The 18912-nt window shown below is 53.8% G+C and overlaps 7 protein-coding genes across 7 annotated transcripts; 4 read left to right on the top strand and 3 right to left on the bottom strand.

Annotated features, from left to right (window-relative positions):
* Positions 1-2587: 2587 nt before the first annotated feature.
* On the top strand, positions 2588-3723 carry J4E92_002255 (uncharacterized protein; the record flags this gene model as incomplete). Its single annotated transcript, XM_051493660.1, has 2 exons — positions 2588-2594; positions 2663-3723. The coding sequence occupies 2 exons, from the start codon at positions 2588-2590 to the stop codon at positions 3721-3723; spliced, it is 1068 nt and encodes a 355-aa protein (XP_051356891.1).
* A 1158-nt stretch (positions 3724-4881) lies between these two features.
* J4E92_002254 (uncharacterized protein) lies at positions 4882-5662 on the top strand (the record flags this gene model as incomplete). The annotated part of the gene is made up of 2 exons (XM_051493659.1): positions 4882-4890; positions 4955-5662. The coding sequence occupies 2 exons, from the start codon at positions 4882-4884 to the stop codon at positions 5660-5662; spliced, it is 717 nt and encodes a 238-aa protein (XP_051356890.1).
* Positions 5663-5825: 163 nt separating this feature from the next.
* J4E92_002253 (uncharacterized protein) lies at positions 5826-6208 on the bottom strand (the record flags this gene model as incomplete). Its single annotated transcript, XM_051493658.1, has 2 exons — positions 5826-5929; positions 5989-6208. 2 exons carry the CDS (start codon positions 6206-6208, stop codon positions 5826-5828), a joined length of 324 nt encoding a protein of 107 aa, XP_051356889.1.
* Positions 6209-6569: 361 nt separating this feature from the next.
* On the top strand, positions 6570-7744 carry J4E92_002252 (uncharacterized protein; the record flags this gene model as incomplete). Its single annotated transcript, XM_051493657.1, has 3 exons — positions 6570-6581; positions 6715-6966; positions 7019-7744. 3 exons carry the CDS (start codon positions 6570-6572, stop codon positions 7742-7744), a joined length of 990 nt encoding a protein of 329 aa, XP_051356888.1.
* A 1673-nt stretch (positions 7745-9417) lies between these two features.
* J4E92_002251 (uncharacterized protein) lies at positions 9418-10025 on the top strand (the record flags this gene model as incomplete). Its single annotated transcript, XM_051493656.1, has 2 exons — positions 9418-9741; positions 9807-10025. 2 exons carry the CDS (start codon positions 9418-9420, stop codon positions 10023-10025), a joined length of 543 nt encoding a protein of 180 aa, XP_051356887.1.
* A 1950-nt stretch (positions 10026-11975) lies between these two features.
* On the bottom strand, positions 11976-13328 carry J4E92_002250 (uncharacterized protein; the record flags this gene model as incomplete). Its single annotated transcript, XM_051493655.1, has 1 exon — positions 11976-13328. One exon carries the CDS (start codon positions 13326-13328, stop codon positions 11976-11978), a length of 1353 nt encoding a protein of 450 aa, XP_051356886.1.
* Positions 13329-13832: 504 nt separating this feature from the next.
* On the bottom strand, positions 13833-16881 carry J4E92_002249 (uncharacterized protein; the record flags this gene model as incomplete). Its single annotated transcript, XM_051493654.1, has 2 exons — positions 13833-16637; positions 16753-16881. 2 exons carry the CDS (start codon positions 16879-16881, stop codon positions 13833-13835), a joined length of 2934 nt encoding a protein of 977 aa, XP_051356885.1.
* Between the last annotated feature and the right edge of the window lie 2031 nt (positions 16882-18912).

The following is an 18912-nucleotide window of genomic DNA, read 5'->3' as shown; positions in this document are numbered from 1 at the left end:
GAGACGGCTTGGGAAGACGGAGAAGAAGAAAGTTTGGAGCACGAAATCAAGCGCTTGACGGATGAATACCCAGGGTCGGAAGATCTGCATATTGACGGACATGGAAGCTACGGTACGCAGACACGTTATTTGAGGTGTTGATGCTGACTATGTTAGGCTCTCTTTGGCGCACGTTCCGTAGCCTTGATAACGTCTCCGACATTGACCTTTGCTTCACGCAGTAAGTGTTTGGCTGTTTAGCGATGATTGTTTACTGACTTCTAAAGGTCATGCGATCCTCTACTACTGCCTTTGATATGCTTTCCTAAAGCTACTTCGGTGCGCTTGAGTGGCTGGGTGCGACGCGACGTTGTCAATTGCTTCTTCCAGGAGTATGCCCACCAACTCAAAGCACTTGAGTTACACAACCTGTTCCAGTCTGACGAGTTTGACCCGCCTTATCCAATGTTTATTGCCGTCCAAGACATGGTGGACTATTTGCAGGAACACGAGGAAGATGAACGCACCGCCCTAGACGACCAGTACATGATGGGATTGCTAGATTCTTACGTTGGGAATTTTACTGCTCTCACTTCTTTGTGTATTGCTACCATCGGCAATTCCTTTACGAATGTTTGGTACGATACAGAACTGGGCGATCGACAATACTCTGAATGGGCGCGTTTCATGCGATCCGTTCGGCACACCCTACACTCTCTTTCCTTCAAACAGGGCTACAATCGAAATGACTACGACACTCCAAGAGGCATTCGGCCACCGCTCCCTCATTATTCATATCGGCCAATGGATATCTTGTTCCGACAATGGATCTTGCCCGTATTGCTTGAAGCGCCATGGCCTCATGTGAAGCAGATGGAGATCAGAGGCGTTGGAAGGCATGTACAAAGTTGGCATTCGGATCATATGCCGACAGAGCAGGAGCTATCCGAACCAGGTCTTCAGCTTGAGTTGATATCGGAACAGTCACGAGACGGTCGTACGGAAATCAGGAAAGATCTCACACGTATAGCTTTTCCACATGACAAGAGAGAAGAGTTATTGAGGCTGCTGCCTGGAGGTGCCAAACTCATCGTCGAAGAAGATCAGGAGAGAGATTACGAAGAGCTGCACTGAACTGTTGAGAGCATCGAGTACATTGTTGCAGTGGGGTGGTCGGCCACAGTTTATAGAATATATGGGGCTTGCGAGTTAAGATGCAAAAAATGGTGAACAGCAAGTCAGACAATCATATCGCCAATGGTGTCACGAGATACCAGGTGCTCCACAATATCCTCACCTGCAGCGCGCGGCTAAACTCCCACATAATGTGGGGCCTCAACCCCATCAGCCATTCCGAACCAAATCCTTCCTCGGCCTTCTCGCCCAGAGACCGCCAGGATGCGTAAACATGTTGAGTACCCGCGACCTTGGAAATGCTGCTTGATGTTCCTCATTCGTGGAGTGAACAGCCACCGAAGGAGCGGGCCGTGGGTATTCGAGCCGCGGCTCCACTTCATATGTAGGTACGAGTAATGTGAATACAGCGAGCAGCATGCATGTTGTATAGAGCATGCCGCATCCCAACATTTGCCTCTTAGATACTATCTGGGGTGTGGATCTAGAATGAATCCTTCGGTTCGGTGTGGCGTGAGCTTTTGTTCATTTATCAAGATGGTCGACAAGGCTTGGTCGTGTAGCGCCAACACCTTCACTCTCTTTCACCAGCTCTCCTTTCGCTATGTCTGCACGCAGGTCTCTGTTGTTTCTAGCTGCAAACGCTATCGGCGCTCTTGGAAGTCCGGTTGCTTTCCGGGATGTCGCACCCGCCGCCGCCACAGTCTCCACGGACTCGCCTGCCGGAGCTGCGCTTTTCCCGAACGAGGCAGTCCAATTGACCAACAACGCCCTGAATGCGGCTGCTCGCCAGACGAGTGAGATTGATGTAGTTTCACTTTTTGGCTTCGACAATGAGGAGGAGACGACGCATGGAACCAGCAGCGGTCAATGCAAAGTCTTTCCAGGCGATTCCGACTATCCGGAAGAGAGCGTATGGTCAGTCTTCGACAGCCTACTCGGAGGAGCGCTCATCAAGACCACTCCCATCGCTGCGCCATGCTACAAGGACTCGGCCTGGAATGACTATGATGAGGCGAAATGCGCAGATATCTCTGCTAGATTCACGACATCCGATCTCCACACGAGTGACCCGACCTCGATGATGTGGCCGCTCTTCCAGGGCCGTACATGCATGCCTACCGACGACCCTAGTGGCACCTGTACGCTAGGTGGCTATGCATCTTACTCGATCGACGTCGAGAACGTCGCCCAGGTGCAGCTTGGCGTTAACTTTGCTCGCAATATGAACCTCAGATTGACTGTCAAGAACACTGGTCACGACTATATCGGGAAGTCGTCTGGCGCAGGTGCTCTCAGTCTTTGGACACACAATCTCAGAGATATTCAGTTCATTGAGCAGTACAATTCGACCGAGTACAGCGGCCCGGCGTTCAAGGCTGGTGCTGGTGTTCAAGGATTTGAGATTCTGGAAGCTGCTCGCGAACACGATGTGACCGTCATGACCGGGATCTGTGAAGTAAGTCGCCATGGTATGCAACGTTTTGCAGTCGCAGCCACTGACCTTGAACGTAGACTGTTGGATGGAGTGGTGGCTATATCACCGGAGGTGGCCACTCACCTCTCGCATCCATCTACGGCATGGCCGCTGACCAAGTTCTCGCCTTTGAGGTCGTCACCGCCGATGGGCGTTTCGTCACTGCCTCTGACTCGAAGAACTCCGATCTCTTCTGGGCCCTTCGCGGAGGAGGCGGTGGAACTTTCGGTGTTGTGACTTCAGTTATCGCCAAAGCCCATCCGAGAATATACGTTACCAAGTCTGTCTTCTCCTTCCAGGCCCCAGTCAACGACTCTGCCAACTTCTGGAAGGGCATCAACGCTTACATGAAGCGGTTCCCTGAGTTCACCAACGCTGGCACCTATTCGTACTTCTGGATCTGGAACTACGGTACGACGCTCGACTTCCAGATGACTCCCTTCTTTGCGCCGAACCACACCATTGCGTCCTTTAACGCGCTTACGAAGGACTTCTTCGCCGACCTCAAGTCTTTCAACATCTCAGTAACTCCCAACACGACCTACCACGACGACTTTTACTCTGCCAACAAAGGCTCATGGGGCGCGGATACGCTCGGTGTGACCACCATTCGTCAAGCTACCCGTCTCTTCCCCAAGAGCCTTTGGGCAACCGAAGAGAAGTTCAACTCTTTCTACACCACTATCAAGGACACGGTGATGAACGGCCACACGGTCGGTGGTTACCACATGGCTCCGGGTAATCCTTTCAAGGTTGATAATGCGGTCAATGAGGCATGGCGTAACACCCAGTCTTTCTTGATCACCGCGAATATGGTTCCAGAGAACGCGACGCCGGCTCAATTGAAGGAAGCATCCGACTACCTTACGTACGACATCATGGACTCGTGGCGTGCAGTCGCTCCGGCGTCTGAGGGTGGCGGTGTCTATCTCAACGAGGCTGATATCCAAGAGCCAAACTGGCAAACCGACTTCTACGGCGCGAAGAACTACCTCAAGCTTCTCGCGATCAAGAAGAAGTGGGACCCAAAGAGCGTCTTCTACGCGACGACAGCTGTCGGCAGCGAGGATTGGGAAATCAGGGATGGCGAGCAGGGGACTCAAACTCAGAACGGACGATTATGCCGTGTCTAATCTCGCGGCTTGTCGTGTCTCGGCGTGATTATGGATAGTGCTGCGCTTTCATGTTGTATACACATACACCCCCCGGTTCAAGTGCCTAGCGTCCGTTTCAGTCAGCGAATGAGCAGCCCTGGAGAGTGAAAAACTTATTGAAAAGCAATGGCCAGCGAAGATTCTGGAGTCATCGTGCGCCGTTGTCGAAATGCGCTGCTTTCTTTTGGGGTTGTGCTTACGTTCCAACGAGTCACGACCGATTTACTCGTGGTGGTCTGTCTTGATGGCAGATGCTCAGCCGTTGTGAAAGACGTTCTCTGTGTTCCACGCCGTCAAGTCGCAATAGTGAAAACACTTGATTAACATCATGCTGCGCTTTCAAAGAAGTGAGCGAGTCGTCGACTTGGACAGCATCTTGCAGGTCCGATCACGATGTTGATACTCGCCCCCCTGAGAACGCGTTCGTGCTTTCCCCGCCCAGTAGCGCAAAACACAGACGCGTCGCAACAAGACGTCATAAGGATGGGATGATCGCAATGCCGCCCTTTCTCATTCATCTCTACGATATCCCTCTTGAACTGCGTTTTTTTCTTTTTAATTCACTGCGTTCCGACGACTGTCGTTGTATATTGTTGTTGGAACACAATCACATCAGCACCTCATCCGGAAAAACCTAAAAAGGTCTGCAGACTACATCAAGATCAGTACATGCAAAGTAGGTGTGTTAACATCGATGTAGACCCTAAAGTGTTTACTTTTTTCTAAGTTTAACGTATCAGGTCTGCGCAGTTTCAATATGGCGTACACGAACCCATATCCGATGCCGACTTTGGAGAACCCAACTCCGTCCTATCCGCCTATGCCGTACCCGCCGATGTCGAATCAGCCTATGCCAAATCAGCCTATGTCGAACCAACCTATGTCTTACCCGCCTCCTATGCCGCACACGGTTATCTCGAATGCGCCTATGCCAAACCCGGCTGTGTTAAACCCGACTACCTCGAACCCAACTCTGTTTAACCCGAGCACGCAAATCTTCGATGACGAATCAGATCTCGAGCTTGAGAACAGGCCTGTGACGGAGAGCTGCGATGTCTTACGGTATGCGATTTTTCTCTTTGTAAGAACGTGCGCGTTGCGTGTCTCGACGCCGCCATGAACATCTCCCAATTCTCCATGATCTGCGTATAGTATCTGATTGTATGCAGGCGTAAGATACGCACCTTGATCGACAATGGCGAAATGAAAGTGGGCGAGTTTCCAAAAGGCAGTTGGCATCACGCCCAATGCGTACTCGCGATTCATGAGCCAGCATGGGAAGGACAAGGGAGTTGAGTCTTCTGTATATCTGGCAGCGTACGCATTCTTCCAGCAGCACGAGATGGCAGGCATCAAGACGACCGCGAATAAGAAGGCGAAGAAGAATGAAGGAGACGCGGCGAAGGATAGTGTGCCTAGTGTCGATGATGTTGAGCTGGATTTCGAGAAAGAAGATAAAGTACCAGTATACGGTAAGCTTTCGCACCACCATGACGGAAGAGATTTGAGGACTGACACGCTGATAGATACATGCGACGACGTCCGCCATAAGATCAACGCACACCTCAAGAAACCCGGCGTAACCCAGGCTGCATTCCTTCGCGCAGCCTCAGCGTCCTTCCACAACCCATCCAAGACCCTCAACGCGCGCCAACTCTCTGCATTTCGCAGCAAGAAAGGGGCGTTGAACGGCAACACATCCGGCATCTATTATGGTTCGTACGTCTACTTTGAGAAGCTACGCATCAAAGAAGGAAAACCCAAGAGCAAGAAGAGGCAGGAGATGGAGGAGATACATGCCAAGGATGGCGGAATCGATACAAAACATATGCAGGACCGACTTACTACCCGGGAGGGTGACCATTGGCACCATGATGCTTATGGGAGGACGATTCTCAATGGGGAGATTCTTGAGTAGCGTTTGGGCGAGTGCCCTTTGCCTTGTAATATATGTGTTCGATATGTCGTGGTAATAGAGTGGTATGTACAAGTGACGTCCAATGTGTGTGGATATCTGATGGACCCAACGCCATAAACGCCGATGCTCGATTGTGTGAAGCCGCCGAAGTAATGCAAAGCGCTCATAGTGTGGCTGCTGCCTCAACAGCTCCAGCCAGCTTGAACGTCTTCGGACTCGAGAAAACGATCTCGACGGGGTATTTCCACTCCATGAACTTGGCCCATCCTGCAAAGATGTTAGCTACCTGCCATATATCCGGTCATCTAACCTTGAAGATGACGTACCCCAGTATGCGGCCTTCCTGCCAAAGTATTTCCCCAGATATGGCACCATGACCATTGTCAACAGCAGCTCCAATTGTTGCAGCGACTCTTTCCACTCCCGGTCCGCATCCGACATATATTCTTCCTCATCGGCTGAGGAGCTCGTTGCCGAGGATGGTAACGAATCGATCTCGTCGTTGGAGGATGGCTCGATGAAGCTCTCGCTATTGCTCAGGGACATGGCGGTGGTGGTATTGGATCGTTGACAGGAGAGGGTGATGGATGTATGACTGGATCGGCGGACTACCGTAGCAGCATTGGCGATAGTGACGGGATCGCGACGGTTGTGGTAGAGGCGCGTTCGGTGAATGGTGTCGGAGCGCTCCAGCCAATGAGCGGAGGTGGGGCTTAGCGGCACTCGGCACGTGACGCAAATCTTGGCACTCAGCGTTCGACTCACACATGTGTTGCGGCGAACTTTAGGGTGACCGCCTGTCTAACTCTTCGACTCACCACGCCTACACATCACTACGCACTCCGAATCGATACCAGAACATCCCCAGAACTCACTGAAGATCGAAAACACGAGTGCAACCGCAATCATGGCTGATTCTGTACGTCACAGCCCCACGTTCGCTTTCGAAATATCCTGTGCCTTGAAAGTGGGCTTGCTGCATGCCAGCTTCCTAGCTGGGACTTATTTCTACTTCCCTACAAAGAGCGACATACTAACGGACATCTACACAGGCCGATCTCCCTGACCGCAAACCCCGCAAGTCGGTCCAATTTTCCGAAGGTGCTACGATTGTCGACAGCAACGGCGACGTTACCGAATCACTAGAGATGAACGGCGACAAGGACTCCGCTGAGGGCCACGCCGCGAGTGCTGGTAAGATGGACCACACACTGGAAATACATCAGTCGCTGACAAGTGGGGCTATAGGCGACGACAAAGAGGTCGAGGAGGTCACCGACATGTTCGCTGATCTCGCAAAGAAGGTGAGGCGCAAAAAACATGCGCGAATATTAACATCTTGCTGACAAGATACAGAAGAAGAAGAAGTCCTCCAAGAAGAAGGAAGGCGAGGAAGAGGACGGTGCAGAGGGCGACTTCGCCGCGCTGAAGAAGAAGAAGAAGTCCAGCAAGAAGAAGGTCGAGGACGACTTCGAGGCCAAGCTCGCTGCCGCCGGCGGCGACAAGCCCGAAGGCGAGGAGGAGGTCGCTGCTCCCGAACCCGAAGTACAAGAAGGCGACATGATGAAGGGCACCGGCATCTGGGAACACAACTCGACGACCCCCATCTCGTACAACCTCCTCCTGAACCGCTTCTTCACGCTCCTCCACGCACAACATCCCGACCTCGCCAGCTCGGGCACAAAGAGCTACAAGATCCCGCCCCCACAGTGCATGCGCGAAGGAAACAAGAAGACCGTCTTTGCCAACCTTGCCGAGATTTGCAAGCGTATGAAGCGTTCCGACGAGCATGTTGCTCAGTTCTTGTTCGCTGAATTGGGTACGAGCGGTTCGTTCGCCGACCAGAAGCGCTTGGTCATCAAGGGTCGTTTCCAGCAGAAGCAACTCGAGAACGTCCTCCGACGATACATTGTCGAATACGTCACCTGCAAGACCTGCCGCTCGCCCGATACCGACCTCTCCAAGGGTGAGAACCGTCTCAACTTCGTCACCTGCAACAGCTGCGGATCGAGACGTTCTGTACAAGCCATCAAGACTGGTTTCTCGGCCCAGATCGGAAAGAGGCGGAGAATGGTGGGTTAGGGGAATTGATGTTATGCGCTTTACGATGTTCAATGTTATGCATGGCTTGGGCTGGGGATTCTCGATCAGCGGGCGCTACGGCTGTTGCTGTTATGACGCTTTTCGGCGGTACGAACGGTCATGATGATTCAAAGCAATGTCTGTGGAAGGTTCATGTACATTGAGATGAGTCAAAAGATACAGTCTAATAGACGTAGAAGAGAAGTTGCTCAGTACATGCGTAATATGTGATGGCTAATATACGCGCTGGCAAATAAGATGCAGACTACCTAGGTAGCATGTGAGATATGGTGGGCGCTTAAGTCGGTCGCAAGTGGACCCTGATAGCTACGGTGCCTCCCGGAGCTCCCCTGCATCATGAGGACATGCGAACATGTTTGTTTCTGCCCAACTCGAGTCTCTTGATCCAAAATAGCTGCTCACGCATGAACGACTTTATGCTATTCTCTTACTCACCCGTGGCACAGGCTTGGCGCGTAGTCCAGGGCGAGGAAGCGGGGCGCTGATTCGGCGGCTCGAGAGACCCCGCTAGCCAGCAGCTGCGCGCTGGAGGCTGAGCAGCTTGACCAAGGAGACACCAACGGGGCGCGCGGTTAAAACGTCTATACTGCTTATGGTGCTGATGCTTCCGTAGACTAATCTAATCCCTTCTCCGCTCCTCTCCTCTCTCCTACATTGCGCGTGGTTGCTGCTAACATCCCCTTACCTTGTTCTCTGAGACCCAACTGCAGTCGCGTCAACTCGTCGCCTTAGGATCGCAAGCTTGAATATGTCGGGATATCAAGGAACTCCACCACCGGGCGGGAACTACTACCCTCGTGAGTCGCGTGTCGCAAAGTATGTGAAAGCAAACTGACGAGAAGTAGCACCGCCAGGTACATCTACACCATCTGCATTCCTCTTGTTATATACCGAACGCTCCTTCTCCAGCCTTGCAACACTACAACACCGCTCCTCCTGAGCAGCCTTCTAACCTATACCAGACCAACAGGGCCAGCAGCAGTACTATGCGCCTCCGCCAGGCAGCCAGTCCTACCCTCCACCACCCACATCCCCTCCCGCACACCAACAGCAGCAACAACACTACCCACCTCCGCCAGGTGGAAATGCCGCTCCACAACAACACTATGCGCCCCCGCCTGAGCAACAGCAATATGCGCCGCCACCCGAACAACAGCACTTCCCGCCCCCAGGCCAAGCGCAATCGCCGCCCCCACCCTTCCAGCAGCAGCAGCAGCAGCAGCAGCAACAGCCGCCACAGCAACAGCAACCGATGAGCCCCGGCTTTGGTGGATTTCCGGGTGGAAGCCCAAGTGCGACTCCCTCGGGATATCCCGCCGAGAAGACGGGTCACCCAGGCATGGGCCATCAGTCGCAGATGAGCCAGCAGAGCATACCCCAGCAACCGCAATACGTAGGCGCGGGAGCACACACAGCGCCCGCAAGTGCCTCAGCAGACGACGTGGGAACTTTCAATGGAGGAAGTTACCGCGTTAGCCACAGGGACACCAATTCCATTCTCACCGTGCAGCTAGCCATTGGATGTCCTTTTACTGCTAAACCTGGTGGGTTCTCCAATACAAGACCCGTACTCCGCTACTATAGGGAGTAAAAGATGCAAAGAACGAATGAATAACACAACCCCAGGCGCGATGATAGCAATGTCCCACACCATGACGCTAAAAGGCAACCTGAAGTTCTCCCTGAAGAAAGCGCTCATGGGCGGCGACATGTCTAAATCCACATACACGGGTCCCGGTGAACTTCTGCTCGCCCCTCCTTCCATCGGCGACATCACAATCATCAAGCTCGGTGGAAAGGAGACATGGTCGGTGGGCCGCGACGCGTTCCTGGCTTGCACACAGGGCATTGTAACGGAGTACAAGAGTCAAGGGATTGGCAAAGCCATGTTCAGTGGTGAGGGACTGTTCGTGTACAAGATTAGTGGGACGGGTGTGCTTTGGGTGACGAGTTTTGGCGCGATTATCAGGAAGGATGTAAGTTTCCAATCATCCATCTCCATGCCAGATTGACGGAGTGCTGACGCGACCGACTTTTCTAGCTCGCTGCCAACGAGAAATACATCATCGACAACGGTCACCTCGTTGCATGGAACTGCAAATACGTCCTCGAGCGTGTTGCTAGTGGTGGTATCATCAGTAACATGACGGCGGGTGAGGGCCTTGTATGCAAATTCACGGGACCGGGCACTGTTTTCATGCAGACGAGGAATGCGGCGGCGTTTGGGCAGTGGTTGGCCGCGAATGCTGCTGCGCCGTAGGACGCATGTCAAACACGATGTATGATGATGTGGGATAGTTGAGTTCAATCATGAATCAGAAGAATTGATACCACCTACCTACCATCTCCTACAATCTAAAAGCCACAGGACTAAACAACACCCCCCAACCCACCCCTTTACTTCGGCGCCTCCAAATTCTGCACCCCCTCCACCCTCTGCACAACCCCAAACCTCTTCCTCCCCTGATCAAACACCACATAAACCCCCTTCAACCACGTATCGCCCAGAATATCAAACTCGCTTTTCCCCCTCGACTGAATCCCACCATACTGCATCCCACCCCCACACTTCGCGAACCCAAAATCTTCCTTTTGGACTTCAAATACCTTGTCACCGACCGCCAGCGCTAGGGTAGGTAAATCCGTGACTTTAGTCCCCAAGGGGAAAACCCACCCCTGGTGCGCTTTATCGAACACCGCACCAGGAATCGTACTGTATATCTTCTCGCAGAGCGCGTCATCCAGCAATGCCAGTGTAGTTCCTGTGTCTGCAATCGCCGTGTTTCCAGGTGGTCGTTGGATCGTCTCGCCGTTTAGCATGGCGGTGGGCGAGGGGAACTGCTAGAACCCGCGTGAAGGGTCGATGGGGACGTAGTGGGGTTCTGAGACGCCGCAGCGGCGGAGGACGGTCTCGTCGATGTAGCCGAATGTGTAGAAGGATTCTCCGTGATCGGCGTCGGTGGTGTCGCGCCAGGAGCCGAGGTAGCAGGTGAAGAGTTCGCTGGAGGAGGGGATGTCGGATTGGGATATCATCTAGAGGAAAGGCGTTGGATTAGCAGTGTGTTCAAAAGTTGGTGCAGACACGACAGGAAGGTGGAATGATTGAAGAACGAGAATGGAGAGAAGGGGAGAGAACTGACCGATTCAACAGGCGTAGCCACTTTCTTCGGCTTGACAGTATTGATATGTCCGAATCCCAGACCTAACAACCCGTCTCCTGCGCCCGAAGTAAACTGCGGACTGAGTTTGTTGGCGAGTTCAATGGCTTGGTTCTCGATGCATAGGCCGCCGAGGGTCACGTTGTCTGTGCCGACGATACCGGAGGCCGTGGAGCCTGTACATCATTGTCAGACAAGAGGTCTCCAATGTCTGCCAGTCATGGCTGTGAGGTTAGGTGGATGGCGAGGGAGGAGAAGAAGGGACTCACCATCCCCATACCTAATCCTCCAACTCGCACCCTCAACCTTCTTGAACGTCTCACTTGCCTTTGCATCAAAGACGTTATGTTTCGTCTTTCCATTCACCGCCGCCTTCTTCGTCGCAGGATCCAAAAGCGTAGACTAAACCCAAAGATCACTGCTCCCAGTATCAAAATGCAAATTCATCACCTGCGGCGGCGTCCCAATCTCCACCGGACAAATATACAACGCATCATTCTGCTGATCTTCCGCTTTAACTTCCCCCGGCTTACCCTCCTCTTCAATTTTCCTCAGAACAGGTTTGGTTTCTTTTTTAGCCGCGGGTTTGAACAGGTTCTTTACGGATTTGGTGGCGACGTCGAGGACTTGGAAGGGCCCTTCGGTGGTGGGCGCGAAGTCGTATTTGCGGAGGAGGGAGGCGTAGGATTTTAGGCCTGCGCGCTCGCAGGTGGGATTGGGGAGGATGGAGATGCGTTTTAGGTTTGACATTCTTGGAGGTGGAGGTGGGTGGTCGGAAGGTTGGGGGTTTTGGATTGTGGTGAGGAAAGAGAGATATATGGTAAGAAGGTGGTATATAGGTTGGTCAAGATGAGTCGCTTTCAGGGCGTAGCAATAGTATTAGGGATGTTTTGAGGAACGAGGAGCGGATGGAGGAGTGGATGATGATAGCTGTAGCCATGCGCCCACCACCTGCCGGTCCCACAATGCGCAGCAAGTACGTACGGTGAACCACGACCAGCTCTTGCTCACAACCCATCCTATGTATTCCTTCCCAACCACAACGTCTATGCTTAATCAAATGTAGTCTTCTTGCCCTGCGACTCAACAATCGCTTGACTCGCCCGTTGAGTACTCATGTGAGCAGCACCACTCTTGATATTCCTCGGGTCGACCTTCCGCTTGCCACCCCGTCCGCCATTGCTGTCTCCAAAGTCTTGCCTGCCTCCTCTTTCGCCTCCTCCTCCCCTGCCAAAGCCCCTCTCGCGACCTGCATTCTCTCCATCCGCACCCTCCTTCTCATGGCCAAATCGCTTGTGGTATCTCGTATGGTTGTCTTCGGCGAACTCACGACGCAATTCTCTGCCCATAAGCTTGTTGACTAGCCATTTCCTTTGCTTTACGGGTTTGCTGGTGTCGACTTCGGAATCGCTCTCGTCCCTATCCTTCTTGTTCTTGAACGCAGACGGGTCTTTGAAGACAAAGCCCTTGACCGCTGCTGTCGCAGCTTCCACGTCCCTGAAGGTGACCCAAGCGAATCCCTTGCATTTGCCAGAATCTTCAAACGTTGCCATGTGTATGTTGTCGATTCTTCCGCATGGTGCGTAGTGGTTCTTGAGATCCTCCTGGGTAACGTCGAAGGAGAGGTTGCCGACGAACACGCGCTTATTGGGAGGGTTCTTCGGTTTCGCATCCTTGGCGCCACGTCCATTATCCTGAGTTTCTTCAGTTTTGGGCTTGTCTGGCCGCCCATCGAAGCTCTTTGCATTCTTGATCAGCAGCGCGCGGTTATCCATCTTCATCTCCGTCAAGGCAATCGCCGAGTACATTGACAGCTCAGTAGAGAAGTCGACGTATGCGAAACCCTTGTTCATTGGCTTTGTAGTCCAACTCGGGGGCGGCGGCCTCGTGGGAGGGGGCATGTGAATGCGTGTGATTTGGTCATCGGGGATTTCGGTATTGTCGGTCAAGAACTTTCGTAGCGACTCCTTCGTGGCAGACCATGGCAAGTTGCCGATCCATACACCGTATTCCGAGCGCTTCGCAGCATTCTCCCTGTCTTCAGCTGACTTTGCGTCCGTCTTCGCATCCGTCTTCGCGACCGATGCTTCTCCGTCTGTGTCGGCGGCGGGTGTAGGGTTCAGCTTGGCTTTCTTCGCTTTACGAGCGGCTTTCTTGGAGGCGGGTTCGGGGAGGTTGACATCGATCTCGAGTTCTTCGGGCAATGCTTCGCGCTTGCGCTTCTTTGCGGGTGTCTCTGCTGCGTCCTCGCTGTCGGACTCTGCAGCTTCAGCCTTCGACTCGGCCCTCGCGCGCTTCTTTTCTTTCTTTTCCTTTTTGTCCTTTTTCTCCTTCTTGTCGCGACGCTCCTTCTTGGAGACAATAGCAATCTCTTCCGCCGAGGACATCTCTGTATCTGACGACATTGTAGCGTGGGTGGTGTTGCGTATCGATACTTTGCGGCTCGAACTTTTTTCTGGGGCACTTTTCGCTAGCATGGCCGCGCTAGAAGACCCTGGCTTAGTCATGCTCCGCCCGCAAACGATCAAGATATAGCGTATGTGTTGCTTGTCAATCGGACTTTGCATTCGTCACATTGTTACAAGAAGCGTATTCAAGAAAACTACCATTGATTTACTACACATATAGAAGACATGAAAGGAAAGATCAAATTGAGCCAAGTAGGAGAGCCGTAACCGAGCCAGAGGCAATGAAGCACCCTACTCACATGTCCCGTCGAGGTGTATCGAAGCGCGCTCCAGCGCCTTCTCTGTGTAGGGAATGTTGTGTGATTGCGATATCTCGCAGGCCATTCCTTTTGACGCCCCCAGTACCCAGAAATTCGAACGCTTTAAACACCAACCAGGAACACTTTGCCTACCTTTGTGCTCACGAAATATGGCAGCTTTCGCTGACGCCTATGACACCACCTACTGCATCTCTTCGTCGCTGGCATCGAGGATGTCGTACTCCTCATCGGTCATGAAGCCATCGTCGGACATCAGGGCGACACTCTCAGCATCCTCAAAGAACTCGTCATCTGAGGCAACGGTGACAGTACGTGCAACGGTGCTCTTCTCGGATGGAGAGGCGGGTTGAGCAGTGGTAGAAGACTCGTAAGTGCTGGATTCGGGCGACTCCTTGTCAAGCTGAGGGAAGATCATGCCGGAAGCGATGGGCTCAGATGCAGACTGCTTTTCTTCGACTGGGAGTTCGGCAACTGGCTCTTCAACCTTGACTTCCTCCTTGGGAGAAGCAACCGGCTCCTGCTTGATAGTGGCAAGGGCAGCCTCGTGTTCCTTACGACGGTTGGCCTCCTCGTGCACCTTGCGGCGGCCCTCCATGAGACGCTCCATGGCAGCCTTGCGTACACGCTGGACACGCTCCATCTTCTGCTGATCCAGCTGTTGCTGCAGAGAGTGGTGTGCATCCTTCATCTTCTGCAGTTGTTGTTGCTGAGTGTGTTGCATTTGCTTCATGCGCTCAGCCCTGGCCTGTAGGAGGCGGTCGTACAGAGGGTTCGACCTAGGAGCCACCTCGAACGTGGTGGCTGAGCCGGATGCGGGAGTAGGAACCTGGACTGGCATGGGGATAGCTGGCTGAGCGACGACAGGCGAGGGCACGGCAACGACTGCAATGTCACACCAGAGGCGATGGCCGAAGGGCATACCCTCGGGGGTCTTCAGGCGCCAGTAGGAGATGGCAGTGCCCTCGCGCTGGGGTGCCTTCATGAGCACACGGAACTGGGCTTCCTCGCCAGCCTCGACAGTGTGGCCAAGAACGTTGCTCTCGCTAGCTTCAGCAAGCTCAACGTGGCTCAAAGGACGGGTGTTGTCGATGTTGAGCATGTTGTCACCACCAACGTGTCGGACGCTGCAGCCTCGTGGCCAAGCGTTGGGGCCAGGGTTGCGAAGAGTCCAGACCTGAACGAACTGGTGGCCTGCACAGATCTTGGAACCATCAATGATGGTGTCCAGGATGAAGTGCGCGTCGAGGCCCTCGGTAGCAGTCTCTGACCTAGGAATGGGAATAGCCTCGGTCTTGACTGGCGCCTTGACCTGAGCAGGTACGGCAGGCTTCTCTTGCACCGGCTCAACGGAGTCGACGAGAAGGTCGCGAATAGCGATCTTCTCCTTCTTAACCTGAGGCTCCGCGGATGGCTTCACGTCGACAATGGTCTGGACTTGGGTCGCAGCATTGGTGGAAGGGGCGACTGGGGCAGTCTCGGTTGAGGTAGATCGCCTATCGCACATGCGGTCGCCGAGTCTAGCCATAGACTTACGCTGCTTGTCGTCGTTGAGTGTAGTAACGCTAACGCTGCGTACAGGCGTCTGGAACTTGATCAGCGGGTGGGTGTGGTTGTGTTTGTTGCTGGGATGGGCCTCGCAGTTCTGGCAGAAGTCGGTGTCGTGGCAAACAGCACACTTGTAGCGGACGCCGTCAATGTATGACAGGTTCTCCTTGTCCTTGCAGAGGGGACCGTCACAGTAGATACCGTAGTGGCGGTTTGCGCTGTTCAGAGGCTCTGCCAAAGGCTCGTAGATGGGAACAAAGCGATGACGGGGGTGGATGAACTTGGCGTTCTTGAGGCAGTCAGAGCAATAGTCCCAGTCTGGGCAGTTCAAGCACTTGTGGCGGACACCATAGATGAACTTGTCGCAGCCATCGCAGACGGCGTTGTGACGGACGTTCCTGCCAGAATTGCACAAGAAATCGGCCAGGGTAGGCAGGACAGTCTCGGACGTGGCGGGCTTGAAGGTGTGACCAGGGTGGTGACCGTGCTTGTTGCTAACATGGCAAGTGAGGCAGAGGTCGTAGTCTTCGCAAGGAACGCAGGTAACGAATTCCTTCTCGGGGAGGACCTTGACGCAGCAGTTGCAGGTGCGGGTTGGCTCCTCCTCATATGTGACGGACTGCTTCTCATCGGTAAAGGCGCCTGGGATCTCCTGTTGTTGGGGCTCCTCGGTCTCGGCCTTGACCTTGGGTGCGATGCGCTGGGTGGTGCTGTTGACGACGCTGCCGTTCTTGACGAAACGCTTGACCATCCAGTGGCCGCTTCCGGGGCAGTGGATGCCGTTGTCTACGCAGGCCGGGCAGAGATCGTAATCGCCACCGTCGCATACACTGCAGTGGAAGTGCTCGTCCTCCATGGGCTCGTTGCAGTTGTTGCAGTATACGACCCACGAAGTGCAGGCGTTGCTCGGCTTAGGGCGGAATGCGAGACCGGAGTTGTAGTTCGCAGTTGCGAGGTTGTTAAAGAAGCCTGTACACTGCATTAGCCGAAGATCGTGCGACATGGATATGTGGAATTGCTGCTTACTCTGACGAGCGGTGAAGGCCTGCGGTACGGGAGCCTCGCCGTCAGCATCTACCGTCGTTGGTGGCGATACAGGGCTGGTGCTCTCGGTGGGCTTGATTTCTGGGGAGCGGGCAATGACGGGAGAGACGGGAGCGCCGCCCAGTGGAGTGAGAGTCTCGGTGCTGACGGGGTGGGCAGTGGGCTGGTAGTGTCGGACCACATGGTTTGGCGCGGGTGTAGGTGCGGGCGCAGCCACGGGCTCTTCGCCGGGTACGGTGGCCCTCAGACGCAACTTGAGCTTCGCCTTTGCGGCGCGGAAGAGCGTCTTGTAGACCTGGGGCTTGTCCGCGTCAAGGGTGACATACGAGGCGGCAGAGTCGGAATAGCGCTCGAAGACGACCTGCTCGCCGGCTTCAAGCTGAAGAACACTGCGGAGCTAAACATCACAAATCAAGTCAGCATCGAGATTCCCGAGCGTGTTTGATCGTACGTCCGAACGACCGATCCGATCGCCTAGAAGTGACAACCTCGGGTTATAGAAAGTCACGAACCTTGTCGGGCAGCACGTGAGCTCCGAGATCCTTCAACGGCAGCTTGAACTTCTTCGTCTGGCCGCGGAACAGGACCTTGACGACGATGGGCGTGTCCAGAGTCACGGGGACGTTGTTAGTCGCCGCCATGATGGGCGAGTGAGGCTGGCGATGGGGGAGGAGTAATAGTCAGAGCGACTGCAGCTAGCTGGCCGCCGCTGTATTGAGACAAAGAGGTGCAGCAACTAGAGAGTTGTCGCTGTCGAGGTGGTTGATGGAGAGTTGAAGGCGGAGGTGGAGCAGGTGAGACGGCGGCGGAGCTGGAGGTGTAGGTAGTAGCTGCCTAGTGAGTGGGGTCAGTGCAGCGTTAGTGGACGCCGGGGGCGCGCCAACTCTATCGCAGGTACACCGGATTGCCAGTGCTCGCGTCGCAGAGGGCGAAAGGCTGATATTGGCGCCTGGGATCACTTTTCTTATGAACTGATGGTCCGACGGCCAACTCAATTATGTGTCAAGGCACTTCTTGATGCTTTTCCTCGTGTTTGAGCTCCGGATCGGCTGATTCTTGTACTTCGAGTGGCCGAGTGGTTCGCTACCACACAAGGCTTCCAGACACGTCGTCAGCCGTGAGGAGCCGCAAGAATTCGCCCGATTACTATTGCCTTTACCCACTCAATGACTGCCTCCAAAGAGGCTGTTGCTCGAGATGATGACGCCATGGTTCAGCCGCACGTGATACTGGAGCGCTCCCGTGCACCAGCTGATCACTGAGATAGCGGTTTCACTGCGATAAAGAGGGCGCTAGCGCAGCGCTCCCGAGCTGCTTGACGGTGGCCGAGAGCCACCGACGTGTCTTGTCTCGCCTCACTTGACGGTTTCGCGATGGAAGATTACACCGCAAGTACCTCAAGTATAAATATGACGATGTCGCATTCCCACTATTCTTTGTGTGCAGCCGCTCCAATACGCGGCGAAGAATGGCCGTTGCGAGGATTATGGAATGAGGCGAAAATACCAACACAACTTGGCTTGTGCAGTTGTTTGCATAGCGAGTATTGCCTGGGATAACACTTACATTCGGCAATTGCATGGTAAGCCAAGAAGATATTCGTAGGATGCAGACGGTTGTTGAATAAAAGATGAGAACGTCCCTGATCGGAAGGCAATTTTCAGGAGTGCCAGCGAATGGGTACATTTATTTTGCACCAAAGCCGGAGCATCAACTAAGCCGTTCGTATTTTCCTGAGCTCACCCTGGGATTGAGTTCCATAGGCCTTGAAATATCGAATCGTTTATCATTTCTGGGGTATCAAATATCAGCCTCCACAAGCCTGTCCAGCATATCCATAACCTCTCGACACCAACCCTGACTCCAACCCCATCCCTCTCACTTCCTCCCCTCAACCATAACAATATGATACCCCTCACTCGTCTTGACCTCCCCAATCTTCGGACTCGCCGTCGTACTCGGCTCCAACTCATACGCCACCTTCTCAAAATCCTGCATGAGGCTCCCTCTAACCTTCCAGCCCAGACTGCCCCCTTGACGCGCTTTATCCTCACTCATTTCCCTGGCTACCTCGTCGAATTTCGCGCCGTTGCGCAGCTTCTCGAGAGCTTCTTCTTTTTTCGAGTGCTTTTCGCAGAGGATGTGGCGCACGTTTATCGAGGTTGCGGGCTTGAGTTTGCCTTTTCCTCCTCCGCCGCCACCTTCAGATTTGCTACCGCTGTCGTCTTTGGCTTGGCCTTTGCCTTTGTTTTTGGGTGCCATCCTACCGTGGGAGTGTATAGGATGGAGACGTGTGCGTGTATCCGGTGCGAGGCTTCGCGGATGCGGCTCTTACGGCTGGCGAGGTCGCAATCGGGACGAGAATTAGTTGGTATCGGAGGCTGGGATCGGTAGTTGGTAGACTGGAGTTCCAGACCTATCACCTCGAGATATATTTGCAGTATAGTAAAGTTATGCGCGCGAGGAACTTGGATTCGTGAAAGTGTTCCGGAGCTTGGAGCTCTGATGCGGGGCCACTGGGACGGCCAGATGCACCGAAGTGGGGTGGAGCCTGAGGCAACAAGGATTAACCTGGCACGATACGAGAGCGAAAGCATGATGCAGTGGATAAGATTGTACAGTTCCTTCGTCAATAGTTTGGATTTATCTCGTAATTGTGCACATCAGTCCTC

The sequence above is a fragment of the Alternaria infectoria genome (assembly GCF_024043175.1).
Source record: "Alternaria infectoria strain BMP 0036 chromosome Unknown scaffold_2, whole genome shotgun sequence".
In the NCBI taxonomy this organism is placed as follows: Eukaryota; Fungi; Ascomycota; class Dothideomycetes; order Pleosporales; family Pleosporaceae; genus Alternaria; species Alternaria infectoria.
This window is presented reverse-complemented; position numbering and strand designations above follow the sequence as displayed.